General features: G+C 42.4%; 1 protein-coding gene across 3 annotated transcripts in view; it reads right to left on the bottom strand.

Annotated features, from left to right (window-relative positions):
* Positions 1 to 19,921, bottom strand: part of POLN (DNA polymerase nu) — a 258,875-nt gene that overhangs the window by 135,218 nt on the left and 103,736 nt on the right. For all 3 annotated transcript variants that reach the window (XM_045017374.1, XM_045017372.1, XM_045017373.1), the window contains 3 exons: positions 10,698 to 10,754; positions 9,832 to 9,885; positions 9,476 to 9,541 (listed from right to left, as the gene is read on the bottom strand). In XM_045017374.1, coding sequence (XP_044873309.1) covers positions 9,476 to 9,541; positions 9,832 to 9,885; positions 10,698 to 10,754 — 177 coding nt within the window. The remainder of the gene's footprint in view (positions 1 to 9,475; positions 9,542 to 9,831; positions 9,886 to 10,697; positions 10,755 to 19,921) is intronic.

Below are 19,921 nucleotides of genomic sequence, written 5' to 3'. Positions count from 1 at the left end.
CCTGTGGAGGGCCAGCCACAGCCTCTCACTGCACTGGGAATCGAAGCCGTCCATGGCTTGCTTACACCCAGCGACTGGAGGAAATCTTGGAGTCGACTGGCCCTGCCGAACACAGAGGACCCGACATCTCATGGGAAATCCCAACACAGACTCTGGTAGGAAGTGACCCAGGGAGGGTGACGGAGTGGTACCTCCTACCCAGGGAAACTCAGCATGTTTCGGTAGGACCTCCCCCCCGCCCCCGCTGAGAGAGTGGCAAGCTGCTACGCCACTGTTAGGGCCCTGGGTCGGGGCCCAGTGGAGTCGGTTGGGCCCAGGCCCCCCTACCAAGGTTGCCACACCCCATAAGGGGCGCCCCAACACTATAGACTCTGTCCGCTAGCCCATGCTACCCTGCGCCAAAGGGCTGCTTTATAGACTTTGGCTGCTAGGCCATGCTGCCCTGCACCAATCTCTCTCCTGCCATCTATCACCACTCTCTTACCCATTCCTTACCCATCCTGGCTAATAGCCGTTAATGGACTTAACCTCCATGAATTTATCCAGTTCTCTTTTAAACGCTGTTATAGTCCTAGCCTTCACAACCTCCTCAGGCAAGGAGGTCCACAAGTTGACTCTGCACTGTGCAAATAACTTCCTTTTATTTGTTTTAAACCTGCTGCCCATTAATTTCATTTGGTGGCTCCTAGTTCTTATATTATGGGAACAAATAAATAACTTTTCCTTATTCACTTTCTCCACATCACTCATGATTTTATATACCTCTATTATATCCCTCCCTTAGTCTCCTCTTTTCCAAGCTGAAAAGTCCTAGCCTCTTTAATCTCTCCTCATATGGGACCTGTTCCAAACCCCTAATCATTTTAGTTGCCCTTCTCTGAACCTTTTCTAATGCCAGTATATCTTTTTTGAGATGAGACCACATCTGTATGCAGTATTCAAGATGTGGGCGTACCATGGATTTATATAAGGGCAATAAGATATTCTCCATCTTATTCTCTATCCCCTTTTTAATGATTCCTAACATCCTGTTTGCTTTTTTGACTGCCGCTGCACACTGCATGGATGTCTTCAGAGAACTATTCATGATGACTTCAAGATCTTTTTCCTGATTAGTTGTAGCTAAATTAGCACCCATCATATTGCATATATAGTTGGGGTTACTTTTTCCAATGTGTATTACTTTACATTTATCCACATCAAATTTCATTTGCCATTTTGTTGCCCAATCACTTAGTTTTGTGAGATCTTTTTGAAGTTCTTCACAGTATGCTTTGGTCTTAACTATCTTGAGCGGTTTAGTATAATCTGCAAACTTTGCCCTCTCACTTTTTACCCCTTTCTCCAGATCATTTATGAATAAGTTGAATAGGATTGGGCCTAGGACTGACCCTTGGGGAACACCACTAGTTACCCCTCTCCATTCTGAAAATTTACCATTTATTCCTACCCTTTGTTCCCTGTCTTTTAACCAGTTCTCAATCCATGAAAGGATCTTCCCTCTTATCCCATGACAGCTTAATTTATGTAAGAGCCTTTGGTGAGGGACCTAGTCAAAGGCTTTCTGGAAATCTAAGTACACTATGTCCACTAGATCCCCCTTGTCCAAAACAGTAAATAATTTGAAATATATTTGTAGATTTTCAGAACACTGCCATGTTCTCCATCCTGAACATGAAAAGACACAAGAAAAAGAAAAAAACAAGGGAACATGGAAAAACTAATCATACAACCTTTCACAAGTAGTTATCAAAGCTGCATCTGTTTTACAGAATCATTGCAATAGTGATACATGATAGTTGCTATCTATCGCTTTAATAAAAAGCAAGGTACTTGTATATCCCTATTGCAATTAATATGCCATTCCATACTGAAATCTTCCTAACATCTGTTATGACTTTCTTTTGCTATAAATGTTATTAGGCTGAAAGTCATATCTTATGATAGATTGAGATAATAGCAAGTGAATTTTTATTTCACTGTTAATTTAGGAATGTAGTCAGCACATTTAATAAGAAGATTAGCAGCAAAAGAACTAAAAACAGCAGCATGAAGAAATGGAAGGTAAGATTCTAACATATGTATTCATTCAAGAAAAGAATTTATTTAGCTATAAAAATATACTCAGAAAAGGGAACCTCATTAGCTCTATTTATAATAAACATAGATTAATCTGCATCAGAATGAAAAGAGGATAACTAGAAAAGGTATGGTACTATAATAAAGCAATTTAACTGAAGAGTTAAAGTGTTTATTTTTAGCTTTCACACATACAAAATGTATTCAGTCATCCAGGTGTAAATAAACATTTATAATGCCTAGAGAAAGAAATCACAGTTCCAAAATGCACTCTTGTTTAAAGATGTGCTATATTACTATACATCAGTTTCTGTTGCTAGTGAGAAATGAATCAGCTATGCACTGTATATTTATAATACAGGTGAAGAAATCAAACTCCAGAAACACCAGCATTGAGGAAAAATAGAAGAAACAAAGTTTAACTAAACTGGGTCATGGGGGGGAATAATGTGAGCACTACTGCATGAAACAAAAAAAACAAAGTCACATGCACTGACTGTCGAGCATGCTGATCTATTCAGTTTAAAGTCTAGTTCACTCAAGGCCAAAAAGAAATATTTGTGGGTTGTGGAGCTGCCGGGGAGAGGGCTAGTAGAAAGTCACAAAATCACAGAAATGTAGGGCTTGAAAAGGGACCTTGAGAGTTCATCTAGTCCATCTCCCGCCCCACACTGAAACAGGGCCAAGTCTACCTAGCCTATCCCTGACAAGTGTTTGCCCTTTGTAACCTATTCCTTATAGACAGACAGTTTTTCCTAATATCTAACCTAAATCTCTCTTGATGAAGATTAAGCTGATTACTTCTTGTCCCATCTTCAATGGACATAAATAACAGCTAATCACTGTTCTCTTTATAATGGTCCTAAACACATTTGAAGACTTATCAGGTCTCCCCTTCACTCTTTTCCAAGACTAAACATGCCCAGGTTTTAACCTGTCCTCATGGGTCATGTTTTATAAACCTTTTAACATCTTTTTTTTGCTCTGGGGGAGTTACTTCACTATGAAACTCTGCAGACAACTATATACAAGAAACCCACGGATCACCACACCTACCTTCATAGATCTAGTACCCACCCCAAAACAAACCAAGAAATCTGTTATCTACAGCCAGGCACTCAAATACCACAGAATATGCCCTGAGGAGAAAGTCTGGGATATACACCTTAAACACACTCAAAACCACCATCACCAAACAAGGACACTCCACCAGAGAAGTAGATTGTAACATGGAATGGACCACCAAAAAATACCCCAAGAGAACCTGCTTCAATATAGAAATAAAACCCACACATCCCTAATTGTCACCTACCACCCCACACTTGAACCCATACAGGGGATCATCAAACAGCTACAACCCATACTCGATGGGGACCCCATCTTAAAAAAAAATCTTTCCTGAACCCCTCTTCTGGCCTTCAAACAACTGTCCAATCACTCCTACCTCATCATCAGAAGCAAGTTCCCCACAGACCAGGACACACCAACTCAAAGTGGCACCAGATGCTGCCAGAAACAACAGATGCAAAACATCTACAACCAGAGCCAGATTTCCAATTAGGCACAGTAGGCATGTGGGTAGGGGCGCTGGCATTCTAGGGGCGCCTTACCTCTCTAAAACTGTATGCAATACGAAGGTCAGCTGTAGGTGGGGAGGGGGGCGCTGAAGATGCTGTGCCTAGGGGTTCATAAGGTGTAACTCTGGCCCTTGCTACAATGATCAATGCCCCCCACAACAAACCTTTTAAGATTCATGGGTCCTACACTTGCCTATCACAATATGTGGTGTACCTCCATCCAATGCATTAAATGCCCCAATATACAACTATGAGGGTGAAACTAGACAGCCACTATGCTCTCAAATGAATTCACACTGGAAAATGATAAAAGACAAACACTCTGTCACCTGTGGGTGAACACTTTTCACAAAGCAAATCACTCTATAGTTGACCTATCAGCCCTCATCCTCAAAGGAAAACTGCACAACACTTTCAAAAGATGAGCCTGGGAGCTTGAATTCATAACCTTGCTAGACACTAAAAATTATGGTGTTAATAAAGACACTGGATTTATGGCTTATTACAACAATCTGTAACCCCTAACCCCCGTTTTTGTCCTATAACTACAGGAATGTTAATGGGCCACTTCACCTTGAATAGTCCCTCAGAATATGTATTAACTACTTATACTAAACTATCTGCTCTATCTTGTATTTAGCTTTGATACTCTGAGTACCTTTCCCAAACCTAAGGAAGAGCTCTGTGTAGCTCCAAAGCGTGTCTCTCTCACCAACAGAAGTTGGCCCAATAAAAGATGTTACCTCACCCACCTTGTCTCTCTAATACCCTGGGACTCGCATGGCTACAACAACACTGTATTCAGCAACTCTTGTAAATTCTGATATACTCACTACACCTCACATGCTGGTGTCATAATATTTATTTAAAAGGTGACATGTAATATATAGTTTGGTCATTGATATCACTGTGAAATGTTTGTAACAGTGTAGGTGAAATTCTGGGGATCTGTGGAAAGGCTTAGTAAGCACAAGGTAGAAAGCCAGGGCATGCCAGATGTCTAGGGTGTGTAGATGCCTTTCCTCGTTGGACGTGTGGGGCTTTGGACATAAAATTGGGAGGAAGATGTCCTGGTTGACATGGAATTGCAACACCACCTTTGGCAGGAAGGCAAGATAGGGACGCCATTGGACTTTATCCTTGTAGAACACCGTGTCCAGGGGCTCTGACATAAGAGCCTTAATATCAGAGTCTTGCCTTGCCGAGGTAATAGCTACAAGGAATATGACCTTCCATGACAGGTGCGAGAAAGAGTAAGAGGCCAGAGGCTCGAAAGGAGGACCAGTGAGCATGGAAAGGACCAGGATCCCAGACTGGAGGAACTGGATCCCAGACTGGAGGAAACAGTCTCTCGAGGCCCTTCAGGAGCCTGATTGTCATCTCATGTGAGAATACCGATCTACCTTGGATGTGAGGGTGGAAGGCCGATATGGCCATCGAGTGCACCTTGATCAATGAAAAGGCAAGGTCTTGGTCCTTTAAATGCAGGAGGTAATCCAGGATGGATTGCAGAGACACGCTGACCAGAAAATTATTCCACTCTGATGCCCAGCAGGAGAAGCGCTTCCACTTTGTGAGGTAGGTAGCCCTAGTGGAGGGCTTTCTGCTTTCCAGAAGAACCTGGTGGACCTGACTGGAGCATGCCTGCTCCTCAGAGTTCAGCCACCCAGCATCCACACCGTGAGGTGGAGAGAGGTGAGATTTGGGTGCAGCAACCACCCGTGATCCTGAGAGAGCAGGTCCGGATGGTTGGTAAGAAGCCATGTTGTTGCTGTGGCCAAGTCCATGAGCGTCACGAACCAATGCTGATGAGGTCAGGCCGGGGAGATCATAATGACCCATGCCTTGTCCTTCTTAATCTTGGAAAGGACCCTGCTGATCAGAGGGATTGGCAGGAAGGCATACATCAGAGTGCCCAACCACGACAGGAGAAAGGCATTGGATAGTGGGCCGCTGTCAAGGCCTTGCAGAGAGCATAACTGGTGGCATTTTCTGTTATGCCTGGTGATGAACAGGTCCACTTGGGGAGCTCCCCACCTCTGGAAGAACACCCTGATGACCTCCAAGTGGAGGGACCACTGGTGGTCAGAGAAGGACCTGCTGAGGTAATCCGCCGGTGTGTTCCGAACACTGGGGAGATGGGAGGCTTCCCGGTAGATCGCATGTGGATGCAGAAGTCCCACAGGCAAAGGGCTTCCTGGCAAAGGGCTGATGGGCGGGCTCCCCCATGTCTGTTGACATAGAACATGGAGGCCGTGTTGTCTGTCAGCACCTGCATCACGCGACCAGACAGATGGGGAAGGAATACCTCGCAAGCCATGCAGCTGGCCTTTAGCTGTCTCACATTTATGTGAAGCAACAACTCTCACAATCATAGCCTGAGTTTTGGGAGCACCGAGGTGCACACCCCAACTGAGGTTGTACTCATCCAACATCAGAGATACTGTGAGCTGAGGAATTGCAAACGGAACACCTTCCGATACCGGATCTGGGTTGGACCACCATTGGAGGGAGATGAGTACCTGGGGCAGGATTGTGAAGAGCCTGTCCAAAAGGTGTCTGGCTGGGGAACAGATTGACAACAGACATATTTGAAGGGGCCTTAGCCACAGCCTTGCGTGCCGGATGACATAGGTGCACGCAGCCATGTGTCCTAGGAGTCTGAGGCAGACCCGAGCTGTGGTAAGCAGGTGTGCGGTGACTTGGGAGATCAGATCTGACATTGCCCTGAACCTGGCCTGTGATAAAAATGCTCTGGCTTGCATGGAGTTGAGGACAGCTCCTATGCACTCTATCCTCTGAAGAGGGACCAATGTTGATTTTTGTTCGTTTATCAACAGGTCCAGAGCTTGACAAGTGACTCACAATGTCACGACACTGCACTGTGCACCTGCTCTTTGGAGCAGCCCTTGATGAGCCAGTCACCGAGATAGGGATAGATCTGGATACCTTGACATCTGAGGTAGGCTGTGACTACTGCCATGAACTTTGTAAATACTTTTGGTACTGTCACTAGGCTGAACGGGAGCACCGTGAACTGGTAGTGTGTCTGACAAACCACAAACCATTCAGAGACGATGCAGGCAAGTAAATTCTTCATTACGTGGTTACTCCATACTTTTTTAGTGAGGTGTTGGGGTTTTTGGGGGGGAGGGAGGGCTTGGAATCCTAGACTTGACCTGAAAAACAAAGGAGTGTATCCTTGTTCCTTGTTGAAGTATTAAAGATGCCGTGCAGTCCTGACTAATGTTTTGTGATAATCTCAAGAATGCACATGATGGGAGATGCGAACATGAGACACAAAATGCCCATCAGTTTCTTTTATGCCTTATACCCTTAACACAGAAAACACAAATGGATCAGATTTTTAAAACTCAGCCTTCTTTAAACCCATAGTTTGCAGGCATAACTAATGGTGCAATTTGCACAGTTGATAAGAACATGGTGGTAGTGCAGTAAGACTAACCTCACATAAGGGAACACATTGCGAGATCCTGGTCAAAATTAAACCCTGTATGGTCGTCCCTTCAATATTTTTGTATAACAATGAAAACAGAAGCTGATGATCATTGCAAAAATATTTAGTTGTATATTTATGGAAACTATAGGAAAATTTTTGTCTTGTTTATTAGAATCAGGAGAGAAGATATTGGCTAGATTTTCAAAAGTACTCATCACCAACAAATGGGACCATCATTTCAATATTTTCAATAAGAGTTGCAGGGTGCTGGTTGTTATTTAGGTGCCTAAAGGGCAGCAGAGTGTTTTTTGAAATTCTGGCCCCATTTCTGGGTGCTCAGTCCTTCTGGAAATTCTGGTCATAGTGTTAATACATACTACGATGCAAGTATCAGTTTACTGTGAAATACAAAAGAAAAATGTTATGTTTAGTTGAACTATACTGCGTCACAGACAGAATAACCAAGAACCTTTTAAGATTCTGCTAGTTAATTTGTCTGACTTCAGTATGTCAGACATACGTGCTTTTTCACAAACATTTATAAACCAAAGTAAAATGTAAATAACAAAAATGAAGATAATTTTGAATGCTGTAGTGTAAAAACACTATTTTCTCCTACTGTCCCTCCATTTATATACTTTGAAGAACTCAGGTTAAAAATGCATAACCTTCTACTGTTTGCCACATACCCACAGCCAATTTATATGGTATGTTATCAAATGCTGAGAATGAAAATGTCTAAAAATACAATGGCGTGCAAGAAACATGCACAAGAGACTTTGTAATGTTACAGAAGTCATACTGAAAACATTTTAAAAACTTCATATATACAGTGCACTTATAAGCAAACATGTTCCCCTGCCTGAAAAAAGGCATGAACAGAAATCAAATTAGTTTTATTTATTAAAAGACATCTAGGTAGTTAAGTGGTCCCATCAATGTCATAAGAAGTAATCACATTTAATATGATTTAGTAATTCAAGATATCCATAATTAGGTTAGAAAACCAGTTAGGTTTCAATGTAAAATGAAATACAGACCCACTTGCATTAGTAGAAGAAAAGTAAGAACAATTAGCACATCTTAAATATATGTGCTAAGTGCTGATCTCTCTTTAGGTTTCTGCCTTAGTTCCCTCATTCTTTAATCTTTACATTCCCCAAAGCTATTAGCAATAATTGTGGCACATTATTTTAAATACATTTAACCAGGTTCAACCTTTTCTCCTTTTTGCTGTACATGTACACTATAATATCAGAAACAGATAGCAAAATTTAATTAATTTTAAACATTCATACTGATAAGATCTGATACATATTTATTTTTGGTATATCATTTATTGACCCAGTGAAGTTGACATGATCTAAGACATGCAAGCCCCAGAAGGATGCAGATACTGGCTCAATGGCAGGCTGACCTATTCAGTAGAAAGATCCCAACGCCCCTTAATACTGTCATTTCACAAATGAGAAAGGGAGATTATGTAACTTGACCGATGTCACAAACCAAATACATGTCAGACTCAAAAGTCAAATCCAGTCACTCTTTGCAATCTAAACAAATGGCAGATTAATTTTACTTAAGCTTTTTAAATAAAAAAGTCTGAAGCAGAGACCAGGCCTCAGAATTTCAATCCAAAAAGATGAAAGTTTTGGAAAATTAGTAGCAACTGAAAACAGGAGTTTATAAAGTGGACGTGATCAGGCAATCTATGGCTCTAGCTACAAGGAGTAAAGAATTACGGTATAAAATTAAAAAGAAAAGAAAAAATAAATAGAATAAATATAAAGATACTGAAACAAAACAAAATTAATGAGACAGAAATTCAAAGAAAAAGTATCGTCTTATGCATTGGGTTTAAAGGCAAGGTGTGGGTGTGATTTGCTGTCCTTGCAGAGCACAATGGTTGTACCTCAGGTCAAAAGTCTTCACTAATTGCTCTAACAATGTCAGGAACCAGAGGCTACATGGCTCAGAACAGAGGATTTGTAATATCTGTCTCTTTTAGGTAACCTAAAAGCTAAGCAATGAATATTATACTCTGTTCTAAAAGTAGTTGTCAATATTATTTAATGTAATCTCTGTCTAAAGTGCAATACGCATTTAACAAAATATTTTGTTCCTATCTCCCATCTACATACAATATTGCAATTACTAGTTCTTTGATCCCTCTGATAGCCAAAGGAAAACTAGTTTGGAATTTTTCATGCATATTAAACAGCATGAAGCAAAATTATGTAAATAGCGTGTATATTTCCATTTAGCTGATGTGGAGCCCTCTATTGGACATGGCTTACAATGAAATGCATTTTCACCACACTTTCTTTGAATGAAAAAGGCTTCTAAAAGACTCACTTACAGGATGCTTGGCTGAAAGTCTGCCAGTCACAGTTCCTGTCTGATTCCATGTAGATGAAATAAATCCCTTTAGTCAAGTAAAAAAAAAATCCAAATATAAAAGCATGTGATACGTTGCTGCAGAAGTCAATATGTGAAAATGAAATTTTACTCTAAAGCTTATTTATATATATATATATATATATATATATATATATATATATATATACACACACACACAATCAATATTTCCATATAAGTAGAAAGAAGGGTTATATTTTTAATAACTGTTATAATTTTAAAAAACTTCAGAATTATTTCAAACCATCTTATATAGACATACACAAATTTACAGGAGGAGCTTTTTTACATTCTTACCTTTTTCATACATGAAAGTAGTCCATCCACATAGGTTGACTTTATCTTGTGAACCTAAATTAGAAAAAGAGTTTAGTACTTATATATATATATATAGTTATACAGTTATATAGTTATCTAAATTCTAAGAGCTTTTCAAGTGGAAACTCATACTCTTCAACCCATTTACAACTATAGAAAATGTGTAGATACTGCAAAACATTTTTAATAGAGAAGATGACAGACATTCAATAGTGGCTCAATACACCGACTTTAATGGTGTTGAATATTTGGCTCTATCTGGCTATGCAGGTGTTGCAGTGTGAAAGTTTCAGAGTTTGACGCTGAGAGATGCAGAAACAAAGGATGACACAAGGAAGCCAAAGACTGATTTTTAGTTTTACTCTGAAAATACATCCATTGAAAACCCAACTGTTAACCAAAATGGGCAGACTATACTAATGCTGTGATGGATTGTCAGCAGACTATTGTAAAAATAAGAAATATCAACATATCAAAAAGTCCACTGATCTAGTCCCTTACAATCTCAAGGTCTTTTCTTGGTCCAGATTTTCTCATTGGCAGTGCACTGTATCACCAAACCAATTTTGTTAGTGAAGTTTTCTAAAATTGTGCAACAAACATTTAACAAAAAATATGTGGCTTCAATTGTTAACTGCAAAAAATCTAGTGCAAACCAAACTTATTTTTGAACTCATACCAAGAATTTACCTACTGATGCAGAAATATGAAGACTAATTAAAGAAATACGTGAAATCATATGCTAGCCAAAAGATTCTCAGACAAGTGGCGTAGTAAAGCTATATTTTTGTTCAGTTAATTCTTGCTTTCAATGCAAATATGTTCTTTATGAAAAATGAACTCACCTGTCGGTATTCTAAAATTATCTTAGGCAATGGATGAAGATCTTGCAGCTTGTTTAACTGGAGAATAAATAAAGAATTTGACTTAGTAGTGTGCTAGTTATTCAATTAAATTTTGTTATGTTAACAAGCTTAATTTAGCATTTAGAAGACTGACTGATTTCTAGATGGCTGAAACCTGAATACTACCTCTTTTAGTAGTTAGGAGCAGCATCAGAAGTGTTAAAGGTCAAGCAGAACTTCTAGAAGCTGAGAAGTGGGACAGGAGGGGACTTTTATGAAGATATAAACCCCAGCTTGTCCCAATATGCAGAAAAACCCTGAACCTGGGCATATATTCCCAACCAGGTGCTGAGATACCATGGTGAACAGCATGGTGTAACAACATATGAACAGAAAGACACTCATGACTGATAGTTTATAATTTAATTGTCAGGACTTAGATTGGGACCAGAGCATGTGCAGGGGACTGGACTAGATGACCTTTCAAGATCCCTTCCAGTCCTATGATTCTATGTCCAGGGAAGTCAGGGAGGGTTTCTAGTTGCTGTAAAATGGACTTCAGAGTTCAGTTTGAGACAGGAAGATTTAAACTAGCTGACGGGAAATTTCTTGTCAGAGGAATAGACAGACAGCAAACTCATCAGTGAGTAAAGAATTACTTCAAGATTCTAGTCAAAAAGCGGGGAGAGAGAGGCAACCAGCTAGTGTCTATACTAGATTTCTATCTCAGTATAGGAAGGGAGTCCATATAGATGAAAACTTTGCATTTCCACCATGGTTGAAGGAAATACAGAATCTAGTCTAGAGGGCTGCTTTTCTAGGCTCTGTAACATGACTTTTCAAGGAGTCAAAAAGGCAATTTGTTAAAATTAATTTTAAGTTTAGTTTCAGTTAATTTATCTTTACCTGCACATTTGCCTTTTCATAACAGGAAAGACACTGTTCTGGAACTGCCTTTTGGGTAGCCATGCTCACAGATAACAGCAAAGGCAATGCCTAGAACTTAGGGTGACCATATTTTCCAAAGAGAAAATGGGACCCCCAAGCCACTTGCCCAAAGGCCCCCCCCATTGCTGTTGCCCAGTTGCTGGAACCCTGTGCCCCCCCCCTCCCTCACACAAGGCTATTGCCCCGGTGGCTAGAACCCTAAAGGTAATAATTGGAGCTATACCAATCTCCTAGAACTGGAAGGGACCTCGAAAGGTCATCGAGTCCAGCCCCCTACCTTCACTAGCAGGACCAATTTTTGCCCCAGATCCCTAAGTGGCCTCCTCAAGGATTGAATTTACAACCCTGGGTTTAGCAGGCCAATGCTCAAACCACTGAGCTATCCCTCCCCTAACTCTGCATGGGCCCTGCATGCTGGAATCCCCTCCAGCTACCCCACCTCCAGCACTACCTTCCCCCTGGGGGGGGCTGGCATCTCTGTTTACCCCCTCCACACTGCACCCCACTTTCTTTGCCATAAGTGGGCATTTCTCCTGTTTGCTCTTGCCAACTGTTCAAGTCAGCAAGAGCAAACGGGACTGTCATGGTTCCTTCCCCACTCTGAATTCTGGGGTACAGATATGGGGACCCGCATGCAAGACCCCCCTACGCTTATTTTTACCAGCTTAGGTTAAAACTTCCCCAAGGCACAAATTCCTTCCTTGCCTTAGTATTGCTGCCGCCACCAAGTGATTTAACCAAACATTCAGGGAGGGCCACTTGGAGCCCTACCTTCCCCAAATATCTCCCCAAACCCCTACACTCCCTTTCCTAGGGAGGCTTGAGAATAATATCCTCACCAACTAGTACAGGTGAACACAGACCCAAACCCTTGGATCTTAAGAACAATGAAAAATCAATCAGGTTCTTGAAAGAAGAATTTTAATTAAAGAAAAGGTAAAAGAATCATCTCTGTAAAATCAGGATGGTAAGTACTTTGCAGAATAACAAAAGACTCAAAAACACAGAGGATTTCCCCTCTAGGCAAAACTTTAAAGTTAAAAAAACAGGGATAAACCTCCCCCCTTCACACAGGGAAAATTCACAAGCTAAAACAAAAGGTAATCTAATGCATTTCTTTTCTGCTATTACTTACTATTTCTGCAAGGCTAGATGCTTAGTCCAGATATAGCTAGGGACATGTATTTTCTCCTGCCCTGTTTCCTGGCTGGCTCCAAGAGACACAGACAAAAAACCTTCCCCCACAGATTTGAAAGTATCTTCTCCCCTTATTGATCCTTTTGGTCAGGTGCCCCCAAGTTATCTGAGCTTCTTAACCCTTTACAGGTAAAAGAGGAATTAACCCTTTACAGGGTAAAGAGGGATTTTACGCTACCCATAGCTGTATGTTTATGCCACGCCCCCCAAATCATAGACAGTGCTGGACAGCCTGCTCCACACTGGCTGTGATTTCTTCCTGGAGCTCTAGGAGAAAACAGAATTAATAAGACACATGCACCTTTAGATATACTACTGATTATGTAAAAACTAACAAAATTTCCCACATTTCAAGGACGATTGTAACCAGTTGATTGTGGGAAATGTTCACAGGAGAGTGCATCAGCCACTTTGTTAGAAGCTCCTGAAATGTGTTGTATTTCAAATCAAAATCTTGGAGAGCTAAACTCCACCGAAGAAGTTTTTTTGTTATTGTCCCTGATGATATGAGGCCACTTCAGCACAGCATGGTCGGTTTGCAGGTGGAAACGCCGTCCCCAAACATATGGGTGTAGCTTCTCCAGTGCATATACAATGGCGTAACATTCCTTTTCACTGATTGACCAGTGGCTTTCCCTCTCAGACAATTTTTTGCTGAGAAACAAGACAGGATGGAATTCTTGATCCAGTCTTTCCTGCACTAAAACTGCTCCCACACTATGCTGAGACGCATCTGTGGTTACTAGGAAAGGTTTGTCAAAGTCCGGGGTCCTTAGCACAGGGTCAGACATGAGTGTTGCTTTAAGCTGGTTAAAGGCCTTCTGAATTCTTCAGTCCACTGAACTGCATTTGGCTGTTTCTTTTTGGTTAGGTCTGTCAGTGGGGCGACGATTTGGCTGTAGTGCGGTACAAATCGCCTGTAATATCCAGCCAAGCCTAAGAAGGATTGGACCTGTTCCTTTGACTTTGGGACAGGCCACTTTTGGATATCATTCACTTTGGCCTGTAGGGGGTTGATAGTTCTTGACCCACCTGGTTTCCAAGGTAAGTCACTCTGTTTAGGCCTGTTTGACACTTTTTAGCCTTAACAGTTAGTCCTGCCTCCCTTATGCTTTCGAAGACTTTTTGCAGATACTCCAGGTGTTCTGCCCATGAATCAGAAAAAATGGCCACATCATCACGGTAGGCTACTGCAGATTCTCCCAGTCCCACCAGGAGACCATCTACAAGTTTCTGGAAGGTGGTGGGTGCATTTCTCCCCTTATTGGTCCTTTTGGTCAGGTGCCCCCAGGTTATCTGAGCTTCTTAACCCTTTACAGGTAAAAGAGGAATAAACCCTTTACAGGGTAAAGAGGGATTTTATGCTACCCTTAGCTGTATATTTATGACAGGGACAAATGCCTCCTTTTGGAAAAAAAAGTTGGAACGCCCAGAACAAGGCTTAAAAAAGGAACTGCTCCAGCCAAAACGGGACATGTTGTCACCCTAGAGAACTCTACTGCAAGATCAGTAGAATTCTAACCCTTAAAGCAGTGGCTCTCAAACCTTTTTTACTGGTGACCCCTTTCCAAGGCAGCCGCGGGGGGGGGAGGGAAATTTGCCCCAGGCCCCGGGCCCACAGGGGCCCCCACGAGAGTTTTTCGGGGCCCCTGGAGCAGGGTCTTCACTCGCTCTGGGGCCCCCGGAAAACTCTCATGGGGCCGGGGCCCCCGGAGCTTCTTCCACTCCAGGTCTTCAGCAGTGGGGGGGTCCTTCTGCTCCGGGGCGGAAGAACCCCCTGCCGCTGAATTACCGCCAAAGCGGGGCCCACCGCCAAAGTGCTGGGTCTTCGGCGGTAATTCAGCGGCGGGGGGCCCCCGCTGCGGGTCTTCAGGGCACTTCGGCAGCAGGTCCCGGAGCGGAAGGACCCCCCGCCGCCGAATTACTGCTGAAGTGGGGGCCCCCCGCCGCCAAAGACCCCAGACCCCCTGAATCCTCTGGGTGGCTCTGCCCCTTTCACATAGCAAGCCTCTGAGTGTGACCCCCCTTATAAATTAAAAGCACTTTTAAATATATTTAACATCATTATAAATGATGGAGGCAAAGCAGGGTTTGGGGTGGAGGTTGAGAGCTCACGACCCCCCATGTAATAACCTCACGACCCCCCATGTAATAACCTTGTGACCCCCTGAGGGGTCCCAACCCCCAGTTTGAGAACCCCTGCCTTAAAACCTATAATATTCTGCAAGCATATTAACAAAGGAAAGGAAAAATCCAGATTTACAGATAAGGAAACAATTGTCTTATCCTTATACGTAGGTAGAAATAACATGAAATAAAGAAAAAAGTTACGAAAAAAAATTAAATAAAACAAATAAATAATTATAAAACAAAGCTTCTCATCACCCTCAGAAGATTCAGTAGCCAAGTGAAGCTACCAGCACCCAGAGGTGCAACGAATGAGCTAATGGGATCGCTTCCGCCAAGTGGAGCACACCAGCCAACGGCTGCTCCCACATGAGTCATGTGCATGCATTGCACACATGTAGGGTGACCAGATGTCCCGATTTTATAGGGACAGTCTCGATTTTTGAGTCTTTTTCTTATATAGGCTCCTATTACCCACCACCCGCATCCCAATTTTTCACATTTGCTGTCTGGTCACCTTACATACATGTGAAATGAGTGCTGAGGGTGTGGGCCTAGTAGAGGTCGATAAGAGGAGCCGGAAGTAATACAAAGAGTGAGAGACAGCAAGCCACATTCACCATGACTTACACAAGCAAAGGGGCCATTGCAGTGTGGAGGTGGTGTCAGCAGGCACTCAGCCTCCTTTGAGTCCGCCTGGCAAGGGGATTGTGGTGTCTGGTTCTCCCTGCGGTCCCATGGAATGGAGTGGAGGAATGCAGCCCAGGCTGGGCACTAGGCCCCCTGAGAGAGGAGTGGCTGTTGATATTGAAGTTGGGGTGCCTGGGACTCAGGCAGAAGTTGTGGGGGGTTAGGAGAGGGGGGATGGGGTGTGGAAGTGTGGGTGATAGGGCAGGGTGGATAAAACAAGATAACACACCATTGTCAAAAAATATAAAAAAATAAATAAATAACCCAATTTCACAGGGCTCTAACTTTTGGAAATTCACAAGCAGTCCAAGTCCCAAAAGAGAGAATAGTTAGAAACATATGAATCAAAGAAGGTCAGCAGTCTATAAAACCCACCAACTAAAGGTTACCTCAGAGAAAAATTAGATGTCCAACCTGCATTTTTCTTTTGAAAGTATGGAGAGAAACACTAGCTGCAATGCAGATCTCTTCATACGCAGCTCTATTTTTTCTTGCTCATGAAGTGGAAACAGATCTGGTAGAATGTGCTCAAATATGAGTAGCTTTTCTACCTTTCTTATAAGACTCCACAAGTGTTGCCAAGACACATTAGATGCTTATTGCTTTTGAAACTTTGAGACTTTTGCTCTCGCCAGTGTTTTCAACTTAACAAAGTATCTGTTTTTCTGCAAGACTTCCTTGTGTCCAAAAATAATTTAATGACTTGTCAAACTAACAAGAAAACCAATAAGTTAGTAGTCATTGGTTCAAAGGGCAGTTCCATTAGTTGACCCAAAATTTACTTCAGTTTCCAATTGGCCACACAGATTTTGATTGACAAATGAAGCTTTAAGATCCAACTTGTGAACCTAAAAATATGAAAGTGTGAAAACAAACTTCCTTTACCAGAAAATAGAGGGAACTTAACACAGCCACATGGACATGAAAGTGTTGAAATTAAGATATTTAATGAATGTGCCAAATAAGAAGGAAAAAACAGGTTTTGACTGACACCATAAGGGGCTGTAACGTGGGCTGTCTGACCTAGTGGCTGGAGCCAGGAGTAGTGTCAGAGTTGTTGAAAAGCCAAGGGTCAAAGCCAGAAGTCCCATCAAGGGTCAAGCCGGTGTCAGAGTCAGCAACAGGGGTCAAGGTGAGGAAATAGGAACCAGGCATGGTAGGCAGTTGGAACAGGGATGAGGCATGGTAGTTATCAGGAACAAGGAGCATTCAACAGGGATGAGTTTTCATGAAAAACATGCACATGGATGCATTTCATGCTGGGGCCCTGTTTCTTTGTATCACTCCAATGGCTACATCAGAAGTGTCAGCCTCAAGGACAAAGGGTTGGTTAAGATCAGGGGAGACCAGCACTAGGGCACATGAAAAAGCTATGTTCAGGTGGTTCAAAGGCCTGATGGGTCTCTAATGACCAGTGAAACCTTGCACATTTGTGGAGGATGACAGTTATAGAGGCTGTGACCTTTGAAAGTTTGGAATAAACTGTAAAACTTGCAAACCCCATGAACCTCTGGAGGTCTTGGATGCTCCAGGGTTCAGCCCAATCCTGAAATGCAGATACCTTCTGAGGGTCCATCTGTAGTCCGCCTTCTGACAGTATGAACCCCAAAAATTCAACGGATGATTGGTCAAATACAGACTTTTCCAGTTTTCCAAATAACCCGTGCTGGAACAATCACATTCACACTTCATGGACATGGTAGTCATGGCTTGCTTGACTACTGGAATAGATTAGAATATCATTAACTATGCCAACACAAACTGGTCTAGGATATCTTGAAATATGTCATTGATCAGGTGCTGGAAAGTGGCAGGAGAACCGATAAGTCCAAAGGGCATTATCGAATACTCAAAGTGTCTATAACTTGTTCTAAAGGCTATCTTCCATTTGTCCCCTGTCCTGATTTGAACTAGATTATATCCTCCACTAATGTACAGTTTAGCAAACACCTGTACTCAGTCCAGGAGCTCTGGGATTAACAGTAAGGGGTACTGATTTCATATAGTTATTTGGTTCAGTGCCCTGTAGTCTACACAGAGTTTCAGAGAGCTGTCTTTTTTTCTTCACAAAAAGATCTGGGATGCCTGCGGGGGAGGTAGAGCAGTGGATAAAGCCTTTAGCTAGGTTTTCCTGAAGCTAATCCCTTAATATTGCTAGTTCTGATTCAGACATAGAATATATACATGCAAACTGAATGTTGGCTCTGAGATTAAAGTCGACAGGACAATTATAAACATGATGCAGGGATAGTGAGTCTGCATTCTGTTTTTCAAAGACATTGTGGTAGTGCCAGTATTTCATAGGAAGATGTGGTCCATCATGCAGGGATGGAGTTTTTAGGTCCAAGACGGAACTTCTAGGTTATCATAATTTTGAGGTGTCTTCCTGATGGTAGCCAGCTTCGGGTCCCTGACTGGGTGTGGAGTTAGTTTCTTCCCTATCATCAGCTTAGCAAGGGTTTTGACAGGAAACTTGGATACTACATGTCCTGGACTCCATAATAGAAGCAGAGGTTCTCCTGTCTTCTGCATTCTCATTCATATGGGGATAGGCAGGGTCATCCAATGTCAGTTGGTATGGGCTTGATTGAGGCTGAGCTCACTTGGGCCTGAGAACTGACTTTTAGGTGAGTGAAGGAGATAGGTAGGCTCATCAACCTATGTTCCAGTTGCTGATCATGCAGCCTGGTGTCTATCTGGATACACAGGCCCAGCAAGGCCTCTAAAATGGGGTAGGGGGAATCCACCCATGCCAGCTTGTTTTTTAGTTCTTTGCAAAGGGCAAGCCGAAATGGATGGAGGAGTTCAGTATCATTCCAGGCATCATCTATGACCTAATGTCTGAACTGGGTGACATAGGAAAGGGTTGATCCCAGGATTTGCTGGAGCTTTTGTAAGACAGTATCTGCTATGCAGGCTTTGTGAGGGTCATCAAAAATACTGGTGTTTAACAGTACCAAGGGAGCTAATACTGGCATCAAGAAGCAGAGTAAATTCTTCACTGCTGCAAATGCCTTTGTGTGACTCTCTGTACCTCGGGGGAACACCCAACATAACCCCATGTTCATCCTTGTAAAATGATTATGTGGTGTCCAATGCAAAGTCTGTCATGTTGGGTGTCTTTGGAAGGCTCATGACTCTGGACTTTGGGTCTGAGAAAGAGCTGGCACAATCCATATACCAGGCTGTTTTATAAAATGCACATGGATTTTAACCCTTCAGTTGTTATAGTGATGTTATAGTAATTGTTGTTACAGTAATATTATAGGTTGTAATTTCATGTATATAGTTATGAGGTTGAAAATGTGCTTCATGACTTAAAATAAGCCCAGGCAAAAACTCTCTAAGAGTATCTCATCAAGGCATGTATGGGACAAACCCAGCCCAGCCTCACAGGAACAAAGGATGCTGGCCTAGGCAGCAACAAAAGGATCTGTTGGACTCTCGCATAAGCCACCCTCCTTCCTTTGGTCAGTTTGGGACTGCGATGAGGTAATGCTCACCTGACTCTGAAGGGGGGAGGGCAAAGCCAAGAGGGAAGAAAGAACATGATAAAAGGGAGAGATGTTTGCCAAGCTCTTCCTCTCTCTTCCACCTACATCTACAGAAACCATTACCAGCAAGTGACTGAAGTGCTGATCAAAGGGGAGAACCTGAAGAGCAACCAGCCAGTCTGTGGTGAGACGCATCTAAGTTTGTAAGGGCACTGAAAGTGTTAAGATCAGCTTAGAATGCGTTTTGCTTTTATTTCATTTGACCAAATCTGACTTATGTTTTGACTTATAATCACTTAAAATCTATCTTTGTAGTTAATAAATCTGTTTGTTTATTCTACCTGAAGCAGTGCATTTGGTTTGAAGCGTGTCAGAGACTCCCCTTGGGATAACAAGCCTGGTACATATCAATTTATTTGTTAAATTGACAAACTCATATAAGCTTGCAGCATCCAACGGGCATAACTGGACACTGCAAGACGGAGGTTCCCAGGATTGTGTCTGAAACCAGAGATATTGCCCAGTGTCATTCAGTTGCACAATCCAAGGAGCAGCTTACATGCTAGAAGCTATGTGTGAACAGCCCAGGAGTGGGGATTTTCACAGCAGAGCAGGATAAGGCTGGCTCCCAGAGTCAAGGATTGGAGTGACCTAGCAGATCACTGGTCCAGATTAATACCTTCAGGGAATGTCACACTCTGGCATAGTTGGCACTGAGATCATATTTGGTCGATGCATTGATGCTGAAGTTGACAGTGTAGTTTCTGG

Source organism: Mauremys mutica, chromosome 5 (assembly GCF_020497125.1).
Source record: "Mauremys mutica isolate MM-2020 ecotype Southern chromosome 5, ASM2049712v1, whole genome shotgun sequence".
NCBI lineage: Eukaryota > Metazoa > Chordata > Testudines > Geoemydidae > Mauremys > Mauremys mutica.
The sequence above is the reverse complement of the archived record's forward strand: the minus strand, read 5'-3'. Positions and strand labels throughout refer to the sequence as shown.